The sequence below is a fragment of the Rhamphochromis sp. 'chilingali' genome, assembly GCF_963969265.1.
Source record: "Rhamphochromis sp. 'chilingali' genome assembly, chromosome: 1".
Taxonomy (NCBI): domain Eukaryota; kingdom Metazoa; phylum Chordata; class Actinopteri; order Cichliformes; family Cichlidae; genus Rhamphochromis; species Rhamphochromis sp. 'chilingali'.
This window is the reverse complement of record NC_137929.1, coordinates 39633598-39658182: the sequence shown is the minus strand read 5'-3', so window position 1 is coordinate 39658182 and position 24585 is coordinate 39633598. Positions and strand designations below refer to the sequence as shown.

The 24585-nt window shown below is 38.3% G+C and overlaps 2 protein-coding genes and 1 long non-coding RNA gene across 13 annotated transcripts in view; all 3 read right to left on the bottom strand.

Annotated features, from left to right (window-relative positions):
- Positions 1-24585, bottom strand: part of LOC308388529 (uncharacterized protein) — a 55771-nt gene that overhangs the window by 6666 nt on the left and 24520 nt on the right. The window contains exons 8-11 of one of the 11 annotated variants that reach the window (XR_013970114.1): positions 24450-24500; positions 24312-24368; positions 23495-23575; positions 22076-23374 (exon numbers count right to left, since the gene is read on the bottom strand). The exons of 1 other annotated variant lie outside the window; for it this stretch is intronic. The gene's annotated coding sequence lies outside the window, so the exon portion shown is untranslated. Of the gene's footprint in view, positions 1-22075; positions 24501-24585 lie in introns of those variants that run through there. 9 more of the 11 variants (XR_013970115.1, XR_013970116.1, XR_013970118.1 and 6 more) reach the window with 9 other exon arrangements.
- Positions 5228-8873, bottom strand: LOC308405054 (uncharacterized protein). The gene is made up of 8 exons (XM_080895456.1): positions 8516-8873; positions 7928-8011; positions 7706-7804; positions 5975-6247; positions 5790-5894; positions 5700-5715; positions 5552-5619; positions 5228-5428 (listed from the first exon to the last, which is right to left on the bottom strand). Exons 1-8 carry the CDS (start codon positions 8583-8585, stop codon positions 5352-5354), a joined length of 792 nt encoding a protein of 263 aa, XP_080751582.1. The 5' UTR covers positions 8586-8873; the 3' UTR covers positions 5228-5351.
- On the bottom strand, positions 13971-18124 carry LOC308407417. The gene is made up of 3 exons (XR_013973670.1): positions 17990-18124; positions 14753-14964; positions 13971-14045 (listed from the first exon to the last, which is right to left on the bottom strand). It is a non-coding gene; the product is annotated as an uncharacterized lncRNA (long non-coding RNA).

The following is a 24585-nucleotide window of genomic DNA, read 5'->3' as shown; positions in this document are numbered from 1 at the left end:
AGAACAGGAAGTCTTTAATGTGCAGGAGTATACTGAGTGTTAACAGGGCAAATTTGTCTAAACTAGCTGCTGGGGCAGTGCAGTGCAGTGCAGTATGCATCCCGGGTATTTGGATAGAAGGTCCAGAGTTGTACTGTCCCTGTATTGGTCCCTGTGCTGCCTGGCTGGCCTTGTGTGGCTACATGCGTTTTGGTTTTCTCTCTCTCCTCTCTCCTGCTAGGTGCTGCCTGGGCGGAGCTCATTGTGGGCTCCAGCCCTAGGCCCTCACACCTGCAAGCAATCACCTGTGGTTCATCAACTTGTCTGCTCTCACTACTTAAGGCAGAGGCTGGGAGCACCTGCCACTAGGCTATTGTGTAATGTTTGTTTGTGTAGCTCTGGCCTTAACAAAAGTTTTGAGCTCTCTCTGTGTTTTCTCTTGGTGTTAATTATTCTATTCTTGTATATAGATCTTTCGTGCTTTGTCTGGAACCCTGGTGACTGGAATCTGTACGGTTGTGCCGCGATCAAGTGTGGCATATGTGAGGAAGGAGATTCCTGTGTGAAGTGAGCCGACAGTGAGGAGCTGTGTGAGAGAATTACTCTGTTTCCCTGATTCTCCCATGGAACCCTGGCAATTCTGGACCCCCCCCCCCCCCTCACCTGCATTTAGTGTGCTGGAAATGTGAAAATAAATAATTGTTCATTGCAATTGTGATTGTCTGCCTCTGAGTCCATCCCACTTTGTTGTGACAATCCCATGTTTTAAAGTCTGCATACCGCTATAAAGTTGGGTGAGTGGATTCCAGATTATCATTGTCAACACTTCTGTTCTCCTCAAATTTTACACCTTTTCAACACTAAAACCATATTTTTAATCTCTCTACTACTGCAGTATAAAACCATTTAATTCAATTCAGGTATGTATATTTTTATTACATTAAATTTAAAGAGTGAAATGGTAGTATTTCTAAAGTTATTTATTGATATTTATATTATGAAAAGCAGGTTTTTGACATTTTAGGTCTTTTAAGTTTTTAGGTAAAATAAGCACACACAAAACAAAAGCAAACAACAAGAACACAAAGCTGGCAAACCCACCCGATTGACCAAAATCAACTCAAAATACTCCCACACACAACAGAACCTCTCTTCCTCCGTATCTCTGAATAGAATGATCAGTGGTTTGCTGTCTCTCACCATCAAAACACTCCACAAATCCCACAAATGATACACTCCCTTATAAACCATTGAATCAGGTACTAAAGCTTCGGACATCACTGATCACGTGACTCTGGCCAAATGAGTCAAGCCTTGACACTGTGCTTCGGAAGCAGTGGGTTGGTTTCTTTTGGTCACATGCGCTGGAGCGTCAGCTTCAAGCGGGCCATCACTAACAGGAAGGAACCTCTGGCAGAACCAGGCTCAGGGAGGGGCGCCCATCTGCTGCGACCGGTTGGGGTGAGAAGGAGGAGAGGATAGAAGACATGCTGTGGAAGAGAGACAGAGATTAATAACAGATATGATTCAATGCAGAGAGGTCTATTGACACATGATGAGTGAGAAAGGTGACTGAAAAGGAAAAACTCAATGCATCATGAGAATCCCGCAGCAGCCTACGTCTATTGCAGCATAACTAACCCTAACTATATGCTTTAGCAAAATGTTTTAAGCCTAATCTTAAAAGTAGAGATAGTGTCTGTCTCCTGAATCCAAACTGGAAGCTGGTTCCACAGAAGAGGGGCCTGAAAACTGAAGGCTCTCCCTCCCATTCTACTTTTAAATACTCTAGGAACAACAAGTAGGCCTGCAGAGTGAGAGCGAAGTGCTCTAATAGGGTGATATGGTACTACAAGGTCATTAAGATAAGATGGGGCCTGATTATTTAAGACCTTGTATGTGAGGAGCAGGATTTTGCATTCAATTCTGGATTTAACAGGAAGCCAATGAAGGGAAGCCAAAACAGGAGAAATATGCTCTCTCTTTCTAGTCCCTGTCAGCACTCTTGTTGCAGCATTTTGGATTAGTTGAAGGCTTTTCAGTGAGTTTTTTTGGACATCCTGATAATAATGAATTACAGTAGTCCAGCCTGGAAGTAATAAATGCATGAACTAGTTTTTCAGCATCACTCTGAGACAGGATATTTCTAATTTTAGAGATGTTGTGTAACTGGAAGAAAGTAGTTCTACATATTTGTTTAATATGTGCGTTGAAGGACATATCCTGGTCAAAAATGACTCCAGGGTTCCTGACAGTGTTACTGGAGGCCAAGGTAATGCCATCCAGAGTAAGAATCTGGTTAGATACCATATTTCTAAGCTTTTCAGGGCCGAGTGCAATAACCTCAGTTTTATCTGAATTAGAAGCAGAAAGTTAGCGGCCATCCAGGTCTTTATGTCTTTAAGACATTCCTGCAGTTTAACTAATCGTGTGTGTTATCTGGCTTTATGGATAGATAGAGCTGGGTGTCATCTGCATAGCAGTGAAAATGTATGCTATGTCTTCTAATGATGCTGCCTAAGGGAAGCATGTATAATGTAAACAGAATTGGTCCTAGCACTGAACCCTGTGGAACTCCATAATTAACCTCAGTTTGTGAAAAGGACTCTCCATTTACATGTACACATTGGAGTCTATTAGATATGATACAAACCACTGCAGCCTGTAATACCTACAGCATGTTCTAATCGCTCTAATAGGATATTATGGTCGACAGTATCGAACGCTGCACTAAAGTCTAACAGGACAAGCACAGAGATGAGTCCACTGTCAGAGGCCATAAGAAGATCATTTGTAACCTTCACTAAAGCTGTTTCTGTGCTGTGATGAGCTCTGAAACCTGACTGTAACTCTTCAAATAAACCATTCCTCTGCAGATGATCTGTTAGCTGTTTGACAACTACTCTTTTTGATATGAAAGGAAGGTTGGAGATTGGCCTATAACAGGGGTCGGCAACCCTGGGCACGTGTGCCACAGCTGGCACGCAAAGGGTTAACTGTTGGCACGACCGAGACGGCCGCCGCTCCGAGTGTCAGGTGAACTAAACTTCAGGTAAGAAGTTATGACCTGCAATCTATCTGGGTCAGATATAAACCAAGTTTAGGTGGAGTTTATTTTCGTTGTGCTGACTTTTTACAGTCAGTTACAATAACTCGTACTGCGTACTAGCTAGCATGACAGAGTTTCTATACAGCTGGGTGGATGCTATGATGTTACTGATAGTGAACTTTATTTAATTCATAAGGTTAGTTAGTAGAGTTGCCAACCGTCCCGTAAAAAACAGAATCGTTCCGCATTCAGAGAAATTATTACGCGTTTCGTACTGATCTGAAAAGGAACACAGTTTGTCCTGTACTTCAGCTAGAATGAAAAAGACACAAAGCTGGAGTTATTCTGTCTTTTCACTGTCAGCTGCTTCTTTTTCTCTCTCTCTCTCTCCCTCTCTCTCCTGTTGCTACTTCAATCACTGAAACAAGCAGACAAGAATATTACAGTAATATGTAAAAACTATCGGTCGCTGTTAATAGCACAAGTAATCTACTGAAGCGCCTGACACGAGAGCATAGACGAACACTTCTGAGTGATCCTTGTTCATCATCCATGGATAACACCGCGGCAACTCCTGCCAAGCAGGCAAAACGTGATTTTACTTCAGCAGCACAGAAAGCGTCTGAAGGTGAGCTTAAAAAAGAATTGCAGGCTACATTGTGGCAGAGATGCTACCGCTGCGTACTGTAGAGTCTCCGTCTTTAAAAAAAAATTATTTATTTAAAGAGTTTAATTTCTATTGTTTGTCCATTCAAGGTTCATAGGGATTTTAAGAAGTATTTAGTTAAATTACTTATTTAGTAATTAAGTTACTTTTCTGACACAGTAATTAGATAAGTATTTTAAATACAATATTGACTAAGTAATTAGTAATTACTAATTAATTACTTTTTTAAAGTAACTTACCCAACACTGATTATAAATGACACCAAATGACAATCTGATGAGACAGCATGGCGTTTTAATTTTTTTATAGGCCTGATGTTGAGGAAAATCTCCAGGCAAGACTGCAGTTGTGACACAAGTTTGTATTTATGTATGTTAAATGTAAAACACTGCCAGGGTGTTTTTGTATTTGCTCTTTCATACATATTTGAAAAAAAGGCAATTTGATTGAAAACATTAATGCAGTGCTGGATAGTATTCACAACAGTGAGTGATCTAGAGTTGCGTAGATTCAGCAAGATCCTTTCCCCATTTTGCAGACATTTTGCTTTATTTTGATATGACAGCATCACACAGTTGCTGTAGATTTGTTGGCTGCTCATCCAAATTTCCCCTTCAACCACACCACAAAGTAGTCTACTTCACTGAGATCTGGTGACTGTGGATGCTGCTGGAGTACAGCATTTTTTCCCCAGTCTTCTATCGTCCAACTTTCCAAGTGAGATGTAGTCTGAGTTTCCTGTTATCTCACATGAGTCTCATCAGGTGTGGTCTCCTGCTGTTGTAGCACATCTGCTTCAAGGACCGCTGTCTACTAGGTATTTTCTCTTTTCCAGACCACTCCTTTTCAATCCTAGAGATGGCTGTGTGGGAAATGTCTGAAATACCGAGCCCAGCCTGCCTGGCACCAATAACCAAACAACTTCCATTGATCCTTCTTCCTGATGCCCAGTTTGAATTTCAGCAGGAAGTTTTGACCATGTCTACATGCCTGAATGCTTTAAACTGCTGACTCATGTTTGGATGATTAGATATTTGCATTAATGAACCATTGAACAAGCCTACTAATTCAACTGCTACTAAATGTATGTAGCATGAATTTAGTGGACTATAGTTTACTGATGCATTTAGTTTTGTGGATACACGACTGATATGTATTGTATGTATTTATTATAACTAGACCTCTTTTGAGAACATGTTCATGTTTGTTTCAACCGAAAAGCAATTTGATTGCTATCACTGACAGCATGTTACTGACAGAACGCACAAATGCAATGCTGGACAGTAAGTGAGTTGTGACTCGCAAAAGTACAAAAGGTTTTGATGAGGTGTCGGATTTAGATGAAGAATGCATCAACAGATATCTTTAGCAGTGAAGTAAGTGTAGAAACAAAAGCTGTGTGCACAAAAACAATGGGAAAGTCTAATGAATGTGGGGAAATTGCATTACGGATTTGAGAACTCCCTTATTATTGGTGAGAGTGAATTTTCTGATGTCAGACTTGCACCAAAGCAGTTGAGGATGCTAAAGTAACAGCAGTGAAATACTGCAGCACCTCATATCTGACTTAATGTTACTGCATTTTTGATCTACCTGAAATTAAAAACATTTCAAATAAATTGAATTACGTGAAATCCCAGAGTCATTCCGCTACTTTCATGGCTCATCATTGTCATACTTTACTTGGCCCAGCATCTTCAGAGGCCTCATTGTCTCATAAACACAACGGTCACCTGAAAGATAATAACAGTGGAGATTCAGTCACAATAATTAGCATTGATAAATGATCTAACATTTAATAATTTTTAACAGTATAATATTACTGATGAAAGCACATAAACAGTGTTAGACCTGACCGTGGGAAAGAGCTGTGTACACATGTTGTTGATTTTCTTCCTGGTTGATTGTTTCAGTATGTGTGAGTCTGAAACAATTAAAATATGTTATTACTACTAGAAAAAAAAATATTTGTATATATTACTGCAGCTGATGAGTTTCACTCACCTTTTGGGACGTAGACCTGTAGAAAAAGAAAGTATTATGAGATTAGGAGATTAAGAGAACATTTTTAATAGTAACAACAAAAGCTCTTACCCTTTGACTTTATGCAGTAAAGTAGAAAGAGCAACAGAACAGTGATCAATGCTCCAGTAAACAGCCCAGCAATGAACATGAGAAGAGAAGAAGAAGAGCTGTCCTCTGAAATCACAAACAGTAATAATAAATTATATAAACAGAGCAGTTACATGTATTCACAACCTCAGTCACTCTCCACATACCTGTTTCTTTTCTGTGTGAATGATCTTTGCTGCACTTCACTGTTTGAAATGCAGACTTCTCACTGACATAATTGGAAACTGTGCAGGTGACACTGGTCTCTCCATCCTGCTCCCTGATGATGTATTGTTGCCTGGGACCAGTTAGTGTTTGGTTTCCCACAATCCACTTGTAGCTGACATCACCAGTTGTGCTGCACTCCAGCAGAACTTTACATGATTCATTTGAGGGAATCCAGGTAGAACTGATTTTTATGTCAGGCTTAGTTATGGGCTCTAATGAGAAAACAGGAGACAGGAAGCGTGTCAGGTCACCTTTGGAATCACAGATGAAAGTAGATGTTTGTGCAGAGTTCAGCAAATGCATTATGTAAATTTAGGCCACTAAACAATAACTAACATCATTAAGTGCAGATGACTATTGTTCACTACTGTGTCATGTCGTCATGCTCGCTGGGTCATGGACTGAGGGTTGTGAGTTTACTTGTGTGATTCCTATTCTTCCTGTGTCACTATTATCTCCTCCAGTCTGTTTATACTTAATTTAATTCCGTTTTACTTATATAGCTACAAACAACAACAGTCGCCTCAATGTGCTTAATATTGTAGGGTTTTGTAAGTTTTTCTTCTCTGGTTAAATTCTAGGTAAGTCCAGGTATCTTGGTTTTATTATATTTATCGTGTCTGTCTAATGTTTCTGATGTGTCCTCTTTCCACATTTGTTTGCCTTTTTGTGTTTGTGTCCAGTTGGTGTTTCTGTTTCTTCCTATTTTATCTTAGTGTCTGTTCTTCTTCGTGTCTTGTCTCTAGTTCTAATTCCTCTGTTTCGTTATCTATAATTAGCCCTGGATGTACTCCCACGTGTTTCTTTTCCCCTCATTATACTGTGTGTATATATTGCCAATATTAATTTTCTTCCACTTTGCTGTGTGCTTCTCTTGTAAGTACCTGTTTTTCAGGGTATTAGCTCCTGCCTTTAATGAAGTTTATTCTTTAAGTTCCCAGCAGTAAAGCTGCTTGTAAGATTACTTCTTGTCATGAATCGCTGTGCGGCAGGCAGGAGTTGGACCCAAAATGCAGGCACTCAGGCATGAGGTTTAAACACAAAGAACTCAGCTTTATTCGCTGGCAGGAGAAAGTCATACAACGCAAACTAAACCGACAGAGAGACACAGGGCGATCCACACAGCATGAGGGATGACGCGACACTGACTCAGAGAAACACAGGGTTTAAATACACTGGGAAGTAACGAGGGGAATGAGACACAGAAGGAGGGCACAGCTGGGAGAAATCAGGACTGACGAGACAAGCAAAGCAGGACGCATTCACATAAGACACGGACCTTCAAAGTAAAACAGGAAGGATCACACATAGACGCGAACTTGACAGTGGAGACAGCAACTAAGAAACACAGAGACATAAAGCATAAGGCAGAGGACTCTAAGAACCGAGAGACACAGAGGGGAACTCAAACATGCAGACACAGACTACACAGAACAGAGGGGACACAGAGAAACATGAAGGGCAAGAGATCGAAACTAGAAACCATAGAATAACTCACACAAGTACAATAATACAAACATCACAAAGAACTAAAAACGCTGGGTCAGGAGAACCAGGACCGTGACACTTCTCTTTTTCTAAAGGAGAAAGACAAGCTCTTAGGCTCACAGGGTTTCTTTTCATTAACAGTAATCAGGAACCTTTTTTAAAAGAAAAACAATGTCTCTTACCATGAACTTGCAGAGTGATGCTGACCGAAGGCCTTTGCTTGAAAAACACCGCTGAGACAAAAATGAAATCACCAGAATCTTGAAGAGTCAGTTTTCTCACTGTTAAAGTAAAGTCTTCAGGGTTAAGCTGTGACCTGTCCTTAAATGGAGATCCTTTAAGAACACCCACATATTTGTCTGCAATATTTATTCCCCCATATTTCCACATTGCTTCAGTCACACCTAGAGTTGGTAAGCCTGACGAAAACTCCACAGTCTCGCCAACTATTTTGTGAATGACATGTTTTCCACTGGAAGTCTTAACATCTGAAAAACATACAACAAAATGAAAGTTTCAACATGTTAGTGGGTCTAAATTGCCTGAAACCGTATCGTCAAAGTGTGATAATTAACCTAACAACAATCAAATCAGACAAAAAACAAAATGTTTTTACACAATGAGAAGATCATCATACATAAGTGACATTTCTGATATGACTGCCTTGGCACAACAAAAATTTAAGCATAGCAAAAATATTTTTCTGTGGACAAACATGAAATCATAATTTTGTAATTTTCATATAAATAGAAAAGCAAATGAATAAAAATAAATAAATAAAATGTCAGAAGCTGTTTCTCAAGAATTCAAAGAACATGTCTGCTATAGATAATTGTTTTTTTTTGTAGCAGTTAGAATAATAATAAATACTTTAGCACAACAATACTCTAAAATGGCAACGCTGCAGCTATCTTCTGAACTCACTTATGTACCAGAGTTCATGAGGCAACAAATACAACACATGCCACAAACATCAGCAGAGGTGTACTTACTATGGAGACAGACCCAGAGCAGCAGCACAATGCTGTGCATGAAGCTACGGTAACGTCGTCCAGCAGCCATCTCTGTGGGGAGAGGAACAACCTCTGTTTCCTCTTTTCATCTGTCAAACTGTGTCTTCACAAGTAACCACAAAAAAAACCCTAAAAATAACTGAGATTGGGGGAGGTTTCAGTCAAAATAGAAGCAGAAGAAGCGGTCATAAGCTAAACATTTAAAGAAGCCCCAGTTTTGCTCTGTCATACAAGAGGAATCATCAAGCACTGGCTACAGCTGACATGTTTGTGGTGAATAAAGTCACTTTCACCACAGTCACCACTCTGCATGTACTGTACACAGTGTTGGGGAGTAACGGAATACATGTACCGCCGTTACGTATTTAAAATACAAAATATGAGTAACTGTATTCCGTTACAGTTACCGTTTAAAAATGTGGTATTCAGAATACAGTTACTTTGTTGAAATAAATGGATTACACTGCGGTACTTTCCTGTTTCATTTTGTCGCGGGTCAGGACTGTTTGGGTTTTGTTTGACAGCTACGTTCTGTTGTTCCAGGCGGCAGCGTTACGGTTGCCATGGTTACAGGGCGACGCTCTCTCTCTCTCTCTGCGACTGTGTGTTTCCTGGGTGAGAGAGCGCCTTTTCGTTGTTGTTGTTGTTGTGCTAAGCTAACAGGCAGAACGCTACAAGCATAGCTCTAAAGAATGTAGCATCATGGGCAGTGTAGTCCATGTTGCAGGGAGAATGGACTGCCATACACGTTATGGGTCTGTGAGCGCGAGGAGGGAGAAAAAGGGGAGTGGAAAGGTACGAGCTGTCATCGAGGAAAAACGGGAGCTGGAAGCATGTAAATATAATAATAACCACTTCAGCCAAGAAGAGTGCCTGACGAGCCCAGTTGTAAGTAAGCTATTAAGACTCGACTGTACACCGTGTTCGTGTTTTCCTCCGAAAACAATAAGTTCTGTTGGAGCAGCCTTTCAACGCCTCTCTCTGTCTCTCGCAAGAAAAGTTGACCCACACAACAAAGTAAAGCTATTTTTCGGCTACGAGCCGACAGGGACCCCGCCGTATTAGTCAGAGGTCCCTTTACTACAGTTCGGAGTCGCGGACCTTCAGTAATAGTAATAAATCACACAGCAATAGTACATTCATGTTGTTGTAAAAAGCATGATAATATATTAAGTAATCCAAAGTATTCAGAATACGTTACTATCATTGAGTAACGTAACGGAATACGTTACAGAATACATTTTGGGGCATGTATTCTGTATTCTGTAATGGAATACATTTTAAAAGTAACTTTCCCAACACTGACTGTACATGAATACTGAGATGCACAGATGCTGAAAAGAGCAGACCATGATCAGTCCTGTTTTTAAAGGAAATGGTTTTGGTCTAGAGCGATAGACTAGAGTGAAACTTTGTTCAGTGGATTGTCAAATCTGTTTACAGTATCTTCGTGCTGCTTCTTCATAGCTCTATATAGTATATAAATAAAATGTGCACATTTTCTTTTTTCATCTACACTACATTCGAGGAAAAGGATGACTTTGCTGACCTAATGAGCTGACTCCACTAGTCCATGCACTAGTCCAAATCCATTTATTTCACATAACAAACTGACTTTGGAAAAAAAGTCAATTTTACTTGAACAAACAAGCAACTCAAACACACTGACAACATAAACTAAGATTGTGAATATAGTTAAATGTTCTGGGGTTCTTTAGCTTGGGATTTTTCAGATATTATGAAACTTTTTTTCCCTAAATATGAGGAAGTGGAGACAGCATTTCTTTCTGCTCATACCATGAACACTCATCATTCAGCAGAATCAGCTGAGCTGTTTGGACGCTCATTCAGGCCTTTCAGGGAAACACATGTCATGAAACCCTGAGACATCACAGCAACATATTTGGTGACATTTCAAAAGAAGTCATGCAATCCTAGTGACGCCATGCTGACCGGCCAAGCTTTAAAGACACAGAGCGAAAGACAGACATTTTTAAGTACACTCCAGATGACAGGAAGTGATACAGCACTGATAACGTATGACTGAACAGTGCGTCAAGAAACAGAACAAGTACAGGGCACATTCACAGTCACCCGCCTGCTTGTCCAGGACGTCAACAGTCGCCTGCGTCATTCAGGGCCAGAGAGGGTCTTTGCGGAGATTCGCGGTCACCCCACCGCTTTGTATGAGAGAGACAATGGGCAGGGACTTTTCTGCTCCAGATTACCTGCAGGGAGTTGGTCATTCCTTGAGAAGTGTGCGTTAATGAGCAAAGTAAGTTTGTGATGTGTGAGTATAAGTGATAATAAGATGTTTTTGGGACTGTTCCTGAGTTTAGTGGGGAAATGACTATGTTTTCGTGCAGCTAATGGGTGCTAAACTAAGCTAAGCTAACTCTCCTGTCATGTGGTTGGGTATAACCGTGTACCGTGTTAGTTTTCTCAGTGAGTCTATACGTGAGGCGTGGGTAATATGGCCTATAGTATTAAAGGGGATGTTACTTTATTTCTCACCTGTGTTTATGTTGGTGTATTCTTGAGTTATTGATATGAACACCTTAATAATATAGTATTTTCTTTCTGTTCTTTTCAGCGACCCCCCCCCCCCCCACACACACACACACACACCTAAACCTGTATACATACCTGTTTCTATGACAATACCACTGTCACTCCCACCTGTGTAAAATCAATACAAGAGTCTGCACTATCCTCGGTGTCTTCACACCACTCAAGGGCCTTGAGTGGTGTGTTCTGGCCGACACTCCGGGGAGTGGTAGCGGCAAATCTGAACTAGCACCTTACAGTCCTCCCAGTCCAAGCTATCTACCCAACAGATACAGTTACAGTCATCAACCTTCACCGACAAGTCAAATATGATCGAACCACCGACCTTCTGATTAGTGGCTGACCTGCTCTGCCACCTGAGCTACAGCCACCCATAATGACAAAACTAAAACTATATATTACATCTATGAAAACGGCATGCCTCTTTTCACCAACGGAAAATATTTCATACAAGATAAAAAGAAAACTATAACAAACAAAATTATTGAGCAGTTTTGACACTATAATATTGTAGTAAATAAAAATGGGACAACATCCTTCTCCCAAAAGTCCAGAAACTGGTCTCCATAGTTCCCAGACATTTATGGACTGTTAATAAAACAAAGCAATATTAGTGGGCACGACTCATGTGGATACAATAGTTCTAACTCATAGTTCCTCTTGCAAATACATGTTCCTACAGTAGCATTACTTATACACGTTTACACATTAGATTTGGGGCCATATAGACCACCATAATTTAACATGTTAGCATTGTTATAATATTTATTTTTCACTATTATATGAAAAAACATGAGGCTGATTGATAATACAACCATTTTCACAAACTGCACTGGAGAATAATTTTTTTTAAATTTCTTTTTTTTTTCTTAGACATTTTCATCTTGTTGTCTTTCTTCAATAACAAGATTGAAGCTCTATTCTCCCCATCAATGGTCCACCTGAAATGAAATATTTTTAAATTTAATATGTAATGTTTATGTAATAAGGATAAGCAGCAGAAAATGGATGGATGTTTATTTAATTTTTAATATAATGTAATCTATACCTAGTCCAGCATACTCAGGGCCTGATATGGGTTCTTAATCATCACTACAGTCATTACCTACAAGTCAGAATAAAATATATAAACTATAAATATATAAATATATATCACAATAAATACTTTATCTTTCAAAACAACGTTATGATTTCAATTTCATGAGTTGTTTGTAATTATACTCTTAAATCTTAACATTTAATTTGAAATATTTAGTAATGTATTGTTCAGTGTATTAAAAAACAGCAAAGCAAAGAAAGCTCTACAGCACCAAGAAACTGTCAGTCAGTATCACTGATCACAACTTATCCTGCTGTTCCTCTTCCTCTTACAATCAAAGTTTAGTCTGTTGACACATCATGGAAAGAAGATAGATCAATAACCTTCTAATCCTGTGGCATATGTCATACTTTTTGTGCTTTTTTTGTCAGTTAGGGTTTGATAAACATCGTCATGAATTCCCTCTCACTTTGGCAGTTTTGCTGCCACCACGATAAAAATCACACTTCCTGCACTGCTCTTTCTCAGTGTACTTCAAGAGTCAAAAATCTCTATTTTCTGTATTATTTGCTTGCTTATTACACACCAGTTTACCTTTGTGCATAGTGAAATTTCAGTTTTTACAAATGATGCCAAATTGCAAAACACTTAGCTGTGTCTCTAATAAAACCTCTGTAACTTTGCTCTGCTTCACTTCAGCAGAATTGGGGGATTTTCATATGTTGTTTCATGGTTTTCTTCCATTGTTGATCTACGGCAGAATATTTTTAAGGCGGTACTATAAAAAGCCAGGTGAGGAAAATCTCCCTTATATTTTTCTGTGTTTTATCCTCAATGACTTTGACATGAAGGCATCTGCTGTGATACTTACACCTCTGATGAAGTCTCACAAGTGTCAGCTTTGCTTTTATAGCCTACATAGATATAAAAATAAGGATATGTACTGATAAATGATCATAATTATAGTATTTCTGAGTCAAAACGGAATTGAATCAAATCGAGACCTTGTGAATCAGAATTGAATCAGCAATAGAAGTCAGTGACGATACCCAGCCCTACATCCCTTAAAAGGAATTTGTAGAATTTCCTGTAAATTGTGGGTGGACAGTGGCCACCTGATTTCCTTTCCATAGCAAACAGATGCATTAAATTCCACATATCACGTGTACGCATCCGAAGTCACAGCACATTCTTTCACACATAACGGTAAAACTATGGTGGAAATTAAAGGCCATGTGACCAGGGTAACTAAAACAAGTAGACAATATATAAGAACATGTCAACCATCAAAGTATGAATAATTTTTAGCACAAGGTTAATATTTAACAGATTTATTCAACTGAAGGCTATTTCCAGGTTTATGTGCTACAACTTCAAAATCCTGTTTGTCACTTAATTTGATCAGATGATTTGAGAGGCTCACTGTTGAGGAAGGTTGTTCTGATATGAAAGCATTAGAAAGACATTTTGTGCTTTGTAACTACTTCGTACATTTTGAAAAATAATTCTAAGTTTCACTGTTAGGCGATGAAGGAAGGCAAGAATAGCAGTGCTGCACAATTGCTGTTGGCTATTAATGCTATTACACATTATGTGTCACATATTACTGCCAAAGGACATCCTACGTACTACCTGAAGCATCAGAACATTCTCAAAGAGCTATGCAACCTTTATTTTTACATGTCAGAATCTTTTTTTGACTCTGTTTCTTGACAAAATCTTAAATCTAATTGATGTTTTTGCATTTAGTTGATAGTTCAACTAAAATAAAAATGTTATCCACATATATGCAAAAGCTTTTACAGATCAACAGTTTCATACTATACCTGGTTTAGCATCTCCAGAGCAGAACTCCAGTAAACAGCCCAACAATGACAGTGACAGGGGAAGAAGAGCTGGACTCTGTAATCATAAATAGTAATAATATATTAAATAAAGATAAAACCCTAAATCCATGTTTATCACTGTGTAGCATCCCCTCTTCTTTTAACAACAGTCCAATAACATCTGGGAACTGAGGAGACCAGCGGCTGCACCTTTTGCCTGTGTGGGAGCATATGTTGTACTTTATGTTAAACATGACAATGTTATTGAACTGTTCACAAATTAGCTAAATTAGGTGAGCTGAAACGGGGTGAGATGGAGGAAGGTGATTGGCTGTCGTCACCCCTAAAGGGCGCAGCCAAAAGAAAAGGGAGAAGTTGCAATGCTCCTCCAGTTTTTCTTATTATCACTCACTCTTCCAGCCTTTTGTTAAACTAATATTTCTAATAAAATATTAACATCTCTCAACTGAATCTTTTGACATGCTTCTATGTTCTGTTATTAAGAATATGATAATAAACCCATATTCTATAACCCATATAGAATATGGGTTTATTAATTTTTCAAACTGCCTAATTTGTTTTAACTTAAGTTTTAAACAGGATCCCGAGTTTCTTGGAATTGCAGTTGCTTATTACGTCTCATCTATCATTGTCAGTTCTGATCATTAAAAATATGATTAAAAGTGAAAAAAAAAAGATGCAAGGATTCAAAACTATAATCATGCTGCACATAACATTATCTTTGCTGCACGTCATGGTTTCAAATGCAGACTTCTCACTGACATGATTGGAAACTTTGCATGTGAAAGGGGTTTCTCCATCCTCCTTCTTCATAATGTGATGCAGCCTGGGCCCCGTTTGTGTTTGACTCCCTACAGTCCAGTTGAAGGTGACACTGCCGGTTGAGCTACACTCTAGCAGAACAATGCAAAATTTGTTTGAAGCCTTCTGGGTGAAATTTAGGATTTCCATAAGAGGCTGCTTAGTTATGGGCTCTAAGATAGGAAGAGAAAGAGGACAAGAGTTTAACAGTCAGGTCAAGTTTAGTAAATAAAAAGAACACACAATATTTTGAAAAATAACATTCATTTGCAATAAGCAGTCAAGAGGTCAAAGATCAAAATATAAAATATCACATTAATACCTTTTTAATCTGTGTATTATATCAGGGTATATTTATAAAATTAATGAGGATTTACAGAAAACACAAGCCAACCTCCTGAGCTTGTAGGTTATCATTTATTGATCACTCACTTAATGTCATCAGGATGTTTGTTTAATGACCTTACCCTGTGTCTTACCCTGAACTTGCAGTGTGACCCTCACTTTGCAAGCATAGACACCAGTAGTTTTCCCTCACTGTCGTGTCCTCGTGTGACGGATTGTTTTCATCTTCATCTAAACTAAGCACTGGTTGACTATTTTCATTCTCTCTCTCGGATTGCTCTGGTTCAAACTGGAAAGGTTGAACAGAAGCCATTTCCAGTGCTCTGCTAACTGTGAACTCGATGCGGTGCAACCGTGTGACGTCACTACCCAGAGTGCATTGAGAAGTAAATAACAATGGCGGCCTACTGGTAAATCAGTTTTATATAAAATGCGCTTAAAAGGAAAACATATGTCATATTTTGATACCACATATATGTTTTTGAAAGCACAGTGCATATTTTAGTGCAAACATGTCTTAACAGCCGGTGTTCCCTTCAAAGTAAAATCTTTAGGGTTCAGCTCTGATCTGTCCTTAAATGGAGAATGTTTAGAAGCCTCCACATCTTAAAAATTCAGAATAATAGATACAACAAATACAAAAAACCCTCCCTTTATGAAGGTTTGTTGCTAAATTAATTTTTAACACAGCATGCTAATGGTTTAACCTTTACCTTCAGTTCAGTTCAAATTTAGGTCAAACACGCCAAATTTTATTATTTTCGGCCTGAAATTTTCTCAAAGAGACTCAAAATACAGAAACATGTTTTTATTTATTAAGTATAATTTTTTGTACTGTTGCACAGGTGCTACAAAGTTTGCATACTGAGGCTGTTTTGGTCCAATCTGAGAAATATCATCTGAGATAGATTTTGTATTCATCAGTGTGGATCATATCAAGGAAAACCTTCAGAGAATCTTAAACTGTGAAATTGTCTATGCCATATTTCTGTTTGTTTTTTAGGATTGTGGTGACAGATTTCAAGGGGTATTTTGACACTGAGAGTGTAAGATGTACTGATGATAGTTCAAGCATAAATCTATGCATATGCTTTTAAGGTTTGTTGCCATCTGCTGGTCACTTTTTAAAGTTTAGTCACAAGTCATCCCCAGTGGAGTTCATAACAATGCATAAACTGTGTTGCTGCAGACAAACAAATGAAGATTTTCATATTTCAAACCTTGTTATTGGGGTCAAACTTGGTTTGCTGGGTAACAGCAACATCATTCGCCAATTTTTTAAACTCTTACTTGTGGCTTTTGTGCTAGTAAAGTTATTTATTTCATACAGTACAGTGCATCCCTTTCATGACAGGTTGAGTGATGTATGGCTGTGGATAACATCACATGAGCTAAAGTTTAACTGTATTATGTTTAAGAAGCTGCTTTTTTGCCACTTTGATACAAATTTGTTGTAGCTATATTTAGTTTATGCACTAGTTAGTGATGACTTGGGTGGCCTGATTATTCAGGGGTTTCCTTCACCTTTCAATGTGACTTTAAGCAGTGCATTGTGTGAAGGCAGTCTCTGTATTATGGACAGGCACTGGTGTTGCATGCTCATTCAAAAAGGTCAGTGGGCCCTCTCAACTGAATTCTACCAACAATGAAGTCATACAGTTCAGTAAAGAAAATGTTAATTATTCGGATAAAAGCAGCTTAGAGAATCTGCATCTATTATAGCAGCATCAGGAGGACACTGATGAATCTCATGGGCCTATTTCAGACGTTGGTAGTTGGCTCTCTTATTGTATATATCTGGTTGGAACTAAAAAATGCCATCATGAACTCGTGAGGCTGTCTTTAAAACATGATTGGATGTAAGGTGTGCTTATGATTATTATGCATAATGGTTCAAGATGTGGTTTCAAATGGGTTGTTTATGTTTGAACTGGTTGTGCAGGCTCACGGAGGTCTGACAACTGACCAGCTGCCTGCACAAAAATACTTTCATCCCCCGTGTTGGAGCACCATCTTGTGAAACTTTTAAGAATTGTCGTATATCATTCTGTAGAATGAAATTAGACAGATTCAAATCCTTAAGAGGATTGAAATGTGGTTGTTTGAGGCCAGTTAAGTTATGCAACTTATTTACTTATTTCTTGTAATGGTCTTTTGTTCCTTTTGCACAAACTGCATCACATCTACTCTTCATGTACCATCACATTGAATATAAAATGAACTGCATCTCTTGCAACACAATCCCTGGATGTCAGCAGGGTTCAGGGCAGTTGTAACTTTTGTATTTCAGAGGGAGAGATGGGATATTTTGTAGCTTAAAACTGACAACTAACAAGAGACAGAAACACAAACTGATTCCCCCTGAGGTGGTATAAATTCTCAGAAATTCTGAGCACCATCTGGTATGGCATAATAATAATAATGGATTGAATTTATATAGCACTTTTTAAGACCCTCGCTGCACTATTCATTCCCTCTCATATTCACACACTAGTGGAGGCAAGCTACAGTTGTGGCCACAGCTGCCCTGGGGCAGACTGACTGGCTGCCATATCGCGCCACTCTGGCCAACACCAGTAAGCAGTAGGTGAAGTGTCTTGCCCAAGGACACAACAACCATGACAGAGAGCAGGGGATTGAACCAGTCATGCTTCAATCATGAGAAAACTGTTGGTGTTCTGAATTCATTTACACTTATTTTTAATTTTAGAAGTCCGTGTATTTTTTTCAAATGATACTAATGGTGCTATTAATTAGCTTGCATTTGCAAACACAGGAAAAACAAAAAAACAAAAACAAAACAAAAACCCCTCTTCATCTATACTTTTTCAAGTTTTTGCAAGTTGCACATACCCTGGAGGCAGTCCCCGAGAAACAGCACCACACAGTATCTGAGGAAGGCGCTCTGGCAGTAAAGAACACCAACAACCATCTCCACGGGAAGAGGAACAATGACTGTTTCCACTTCTGATGTGTGATTGTGTGTTGACATGATAACACAGACAAAAAATAAAAAAAATAAAATAGAAGGTGGAGAGTGCGTGAGGGTTCTGTCGGATAAAAAAGCAGAAGTGGTCAGACATGATGAACAGTGAGATAAGATATGCCAATACATTCTTTCATATTTGAAAAAGGCCAAAGCAAAACAGTTTCTTCACATACTTTTGAAGCACAATAAGCTGAATACTAATCGACTGTTAGGAGCAACTTTTGATTTCTCCACAAACCATTATTCCACGACAACACTAAAACACAGTAATCAGTCTTTCTTTCAAATGAAAAGTCTGATTAGCAACAAGAAGAGACTTTCTGAAAAAAAAAATAATCAAGCTTCTTCAGTGAAAAGAAACCTTCATAAAACATTTCTTTATTTCATGCCAGAAGTCATACAAATATTATACGGACGCCAGCTTAGACATATAGCTGAATGCAGTTTAAGAATGCAAGTGCGGACAGACATTTTACAGCACTAATGTGTAACACCATATAACACGCTCAGCTTTATTTCACTCAAAATACTGCCTGTGAGCCCATCATCATCCATTGCAGCATAGAAAGCATCGGTTTGACAGTTAAATAAAATGACTTGAATAAGTTTGTGACTGACAATAGATAACATGCTGCAGTTATCTTGTGTAGACCAAGACAAGGAAAGAACAAATTTATCTAACAAAGAGAAAATGATTGAATGGCTTTTTCATCTAAAGTCATAGTACGCACTTTCACATTGTTTGTTAAATTTTACACCATAAATGCTCTTCGAACTGCAAGTGCAAATGCACAAATACAGGAAGAGAAACTAAAAGTGCACAGCACTGACAAGAGGCCAACAACATAAAGTTGAAGGAGCTGAGCAAATCAGCTGTATGTAAATCACAAATAAAACAATAATAAAACTTCATCAAAGTTTTCATTATGCTTGGTGCATACAGTTTATGTATGGGTCTTCTGTAGCAGGCTTGAAAAGGAAAACTTACAGTTAAATATGACAGATTAATTTACAAAATGTATTTTCTAAATATTGAAAACAGAAAAAAATGAAAATAGGGTTTTATTTACTCACATTTGTGTTTGACTATCAGCTTAATCCTGAAACAAAAAAACAAACAACAACAATAAATCAAACAGCTTTGTCACCTGCAAGTCAGCCAGTCAGTAGTTCCACTCAGCATGTGTGCAGTTCCTCTACAAGAGCTTTGCTGCTGTGACAGGCAAACGTGTTGAGACCACAGTACACTCTGAGGCTGCAAAGTGGACAAACGCTGACCAACTGTTGTGTTGTGTGTTTGACGTAACATAAACAACCACAGAGTTTAATTTACACACTAAGTTAAAAATGAAGGCATCAGGGCCTCATCGACACTGCTGCTACTGCACTACTGTAACACCAAAACTAAAGCGAATGAAATAAACAAATAATTCTCCCAGTTTGTTTTTTCAATGAACATACTGAATGATAATAAAATAATTAATTAATTACTTTAAAAATGTTTCTTCTTGGTTGGACATTTTCTCCATGCTAATTGTTAACTGGACTATCAGACTATGTTGCTTTCACAGGCAGAAGTCTACCACAGTAGACATGAGCCAACCTGCACTCTGACACAGTCCAGCACACAGCAGGAGGCAGGAAGTAATAATGTGTTTTACTGCAGATCATAGGAGGAGATGACCAAAATGATGATCATGATGCAGACTAAAACCACAAAAGATGACACTTTCATTTAGGATGAAGTCCGGCTCACTGAACCATGAATCCCAAATACAAGAAACAAGAACTGAAGCCGTGTCAATGAGCCTGTAAATTTCATCATCAGACGGTGAGTCCGTGCAGATGTCCTGCCTGCATGGATAAGTCTGTGGAGAATTCACATTAAACTAAAACAACTATGCATGCGCCCCAAGCAGGGGAGAAGAATGACTTTTCCAGCTTTCTGTGTTTGCAATTTAATGTAATTAAGGCCTTATAAATCATTAAACAATAAAACCTAGAGAGCGACCCAATCTCAAATATAAATACACAAACACAGAAAAACCCAACAACCGTGACACTGTGGCAGCCACAACTGACAGGCATGACCAAATCACTATAGGAACATCTGATTCAGATATAGATTACAAGTCCACGTGTGAAATGGAAGTGGTTGCAGACTGAAGTGCATCCGATAGGTCTTATAATCACAATCAGAGACAGAGCCCTAAAAATGGTTCACAGTAACTCACCCGAAACTCTGGCTGATTGGGACCCACACCCAGTTTCACACCTTGGCTCAGGCGATTAGAGGATCATCAGGGGGTCCTTTTGTCCCTCTGTGGGGGGTCACTCCCACTAGGTTTATATCTGGGACTCTCCACCATTTGACCTTAGAACTGAAGAAGCTTCTCGGATGAGAGGTGAAACGTCTTCAAGTAACTTAAAGAAGTCCAGACGCTTTTCTTTGCAAGCTCCTTTGACTACGATGACCTGGATGACTGAGAACCTTCACAGACTTCACAGTAAACACTAACCTTTAGTGACCTGTTTAATGTTTAAATTCAAATCATAACAGTTTTGGTTTTTTGGAGCTACAAACACTTTTCATTTTGTAAAGAAGTTTTGGTAAGTCGAATATCTTCACAGAGTTCAGTTATTTGTTTCGGTGTTTTTTATGCTTACAAAAATTAATTTCTCTTTATGGACCTGAAACAAACTCATAATAAACATCTGCAAAACAGGCTCATAGTGCTGACGATATATCTTTATATGTTTCTCTATATATGTTTCTTTTACTGAAACCTTTGCTTTACAGCACAGATTAGCAAAAGATGCCATAAAATAATCAAAAAGATGCTGAAGAAATGCAGAAAGACATTATTTTTTATGTTTGAGGCTTCAGCACTGCACTCACTTTTGTTGTTTTCCAAGACTTTTCCAAGTAAAATAGTTTGCAGTTTTGTGCATGTTTAAACTTCAGATGTCTCTCAAAGTTCATACAACCTTGTCATCAGTGACAATCACATTAATGAATCACAACACTAAGTTTTTGTAAGATACAAAGAGCTTAAGTGAAACAAAGTGTTAAAAACAGTGAAAAACATCCACTGCATTTTTTTGTTCACTGTTTCCGATTTCATGGCGGTCACTGCCTTCCCTGTTCTGGCCCACTTGTTAAACAATAAGGATTGATCAGATGGATACAGTGGTGTGAAACAGTGTTTGCCCAGTTTCCTGATTTCCTTTTTTTTTTAAATTGTATGTCTGTCACACTTAAATACTTCAGATCATCAAGGTAAAAAAAAAACCCACAGCTACAGCCGCACATTGATCCAAAACACAGCAGCAAGTCCACCTCTGCATGGAAAAACAAAATGAAGACTTTGGAGTGGCCCCATCAAAGTCCTGACTTGAATCCGATTGAGGCGCCTTAAAAACGTGTTTCATGTTCAAAAAACCCAACAATATGGCTGAATTACAACAGTTCTGCAAAGATGAGTGGGCCAAAATTCCTCCACAGTGCTGAGAGAGACTCCCTGCCAGTTATCGCAAACACTTGATTCTAGTCGGGGCTTGATGAGAGATTTTTTAATTTTGTGATTATGCTTAGATTGTAGCTTCATTTAAAAGAAGAGCTTGTGAATTGGAGCCAACACAGGAGGAAAGATTGAAGCCATATGTGTAGAGGAATGCGGTGACATACGACACTTCCTGTCATTCTTACAGACAAACTGGCTTTCTCTCTCTCTCTCCCCTTATATGGGAATGTCTGCATTTCTATACATACCAAGTTATCTTCTGTTTCAGCTACTGACAAGCTAATGGCCTCTTTCTCCTTTTATGGAAATGTTTTTGCCACTCCTACTTCCTTGAAAACTTGTATAAATAAAGCAAGTTCTGGATGCCCTGGGCGGTCTTTCCTCTGTCTCACATTTGTCCTGCACACATCCAGTGCAGGATGGATCGGGCCATGAGGGGGGATCGTCCATGTGTGCACATGTATTAAGATATCTTGAGTCTGAGTTCCTTTGCCTTCTACAATTTCTCTTCACAGGGCTGCTAAGGGTGGCCTAAAGAGTTCTTAGGTTTACGGGGCAATCATCATAAATTCTAAAAATAAATCTATTTTCTTAAAACAATCTTTTTTCTGATTTGTTTTAATGTTTGGTTTAGTACAGATTTTTCTTTTTTTTTGCCCTGCTTCTACACTGTTTGTGAGTTTTGAGTAATGAAGATGTGAAGCTTGGATAATAATAAAAACACTATGAATTCTTTTAGTTTCTTTATTTGTCCTCCTTCATTTATACATGAACAGAAATGTGAAACATAAATGAGTAGAAGTCAAAAATAGAACGAAGGCTGCAAATTTAATCTTATTTAACTTTGAATGAAGTGAAACTTTAGTCCCATGGACAGCTGCACTATATATGAAGACAAAGGGGGACACGATTTTATTAAGCATTTAAAGACACTCAAACTTTGCCTCTAAAGGGCTCTAACTCTGCACATAACTTCACCCATGATGTAACATCTCTATTCCACCAACCCAACAACAATAACTGTAAGTGAAAACAAGATTGCAACAATAGCAGCTTTATTACTATAACAAATACAGTAAACACAGCTTCTTTAAAACTCAATGTGAAACACACTGTTCCAGAAGCACAGCGGGGGACTCCATTCACCTGATCCCAACATGTCACAGTATATAAAGTGTGTGTTTATATGGCACACATAATCAGATAACACAATGAAAAACCTGCCTGCAGTTTAGAAGTTTGTAAAACTAAAAAAAATTTTTTTTTTCAAATGATACTTAATCCATTTGGGGAAACAAAAATATTTAGAAAAGACATAGAAAACATCAGCATATATACATATATTAATAATGCAGTTTAATAACTGCTCATGTGAAAGTGAAAAAAAAAGTGAACTCAAAGCCACATCATCACTTTTAGATAAAGCTCATTTAAACTGATTTATAAAAAAAAGGGGAAAAACTTTTTTCCTCTCATTTCTTTTTTCAATGCTTTGTAAAATTCATGTGAAATAAAGTAAATTCTGTCCTGCATTCGTCTGCTTTTGCTTGTTTTGAAAGTACATAATCATGATTATTAAATGGTTAAAGGTGATTTGGTAATGCATTTACTTTCTTTAAAACCTATTTGATAACCATTACAGTCACAACATGAAAGTTCCTTGTGTTTCTTGTGGTTTGATTTCAGAATAAACCCCTTCGTCAGCTGCTTCAGTGGCTGATTCTCCTGCCCATAAAAAAACAACATGACTTTTAGTAACATCTTACTTTAAACTGACAACTTTACCCATTTATATCATTTTCCTTGATGGATAAATGAAATGTAAAAGAGAAGAAAATATGGTACCCATTTTATTGCTTTGCCTACTTTTGTCACTGTTACATTCAGCCTTACTGTAGGTGGCATCTGCGTACAACAGGCTGTCATCTATGAGAGGATGGACAGTTCATCACGGTAAAATAGGATGACATTCTTACCTTTACACTTACAAATTCACTTCCACAGGATCTGGGGCTCTGTACAAAGCCCACACACCTGCCTATCCCTGCCACTACTTAAGCTGAAGAAATGAAGCTACTCATCGCTGGGTCGTTGTATGACTCGTGTCAGTGTAGCCCCAGCTCAAGTCTGTTCATAGTTCTTGTTGATTCTTTGCCCTCGTACTAGTTTGTATATTCTTGTTCTTGTAGATATAGATATATTCTTATAGATTATCTGGACTTGTCCCTGTTTTCCCAGAGTGGATTTTCATGAGCGAGTGGAGAGTGGCTGGCAGTCTATGTTGTGTGGCTGAAGAGGAGCAAGAGTGATTTCACTGTTTTCTTCCTCCCTTGGATTTCTTAGAGTCCCTACCCATGCACTCCTGTATAAAACACCTACCCTTGCACTATTGTGCATACACTTGGAACATTATAAATAAATTCTCTGTATTCTTCCAAGCATTGGAGTCCTGCACTTGAGTCCTCAGTTTACTGTGACAACAGGCTTACTTGTCGCTCCTACAATATTTAAAAGTAGAACGGAAGGCAGAGCCTTTGGCTTTCAGATCATCTGATTGTTGGGGTTTTCTCTGTTTTACTGTAGGGTCAATGAGTCAGTTGTTGTTGTGATTTAGCCCTATATAAATAAAATTGAATTGAACTGAATTAACTTGAATTCTTACCTTTCTTAGTGAAGTTTTTAAGCTCAATCAAAGAATATGTGAAATCCCTGCATTCTGCTAAAATGGAGAATTAATATATAAAAATGGAACATAATCACAATGAGTCTGCATACTTATATGAAACTATAAATGCATTACCCTTTTCTCTGTCATCGTAGTCTCCGATTGATTCATATATACAAGCATCACCTGCAAAAAACAAGTCAGTGATAGATTAAACATTAACATTTCAATATATGATTTTGATCATCTTTTAAATAAAAAAACTGCAAAT

Excerpts from the sequence above, each read along its gene's own strand:
- LOC308405054 (XM_080895456.1), bottom strand. The coding sequence starts at position 8,585 with ATGGCTGCTGGACGACGTTACCGTAGCTTCATGCACAGCATTGTGCTG. Across the intron at positions 7,805-7,927 it reads GTCAGGCTTACCAACTCTAG|TGAGAAAACTGACTCTTCAA; the intron begins GTGTGACTGAAG and ends TTACTTTAACAG. Across the intron at positions 6,248-7,705 it reads CATCACTCTGCAAGTTCATG|AGCCCATAACTAAGCCTGAC; the intron begins GTAAGAGACATT and ends TTTTCTCATTAG.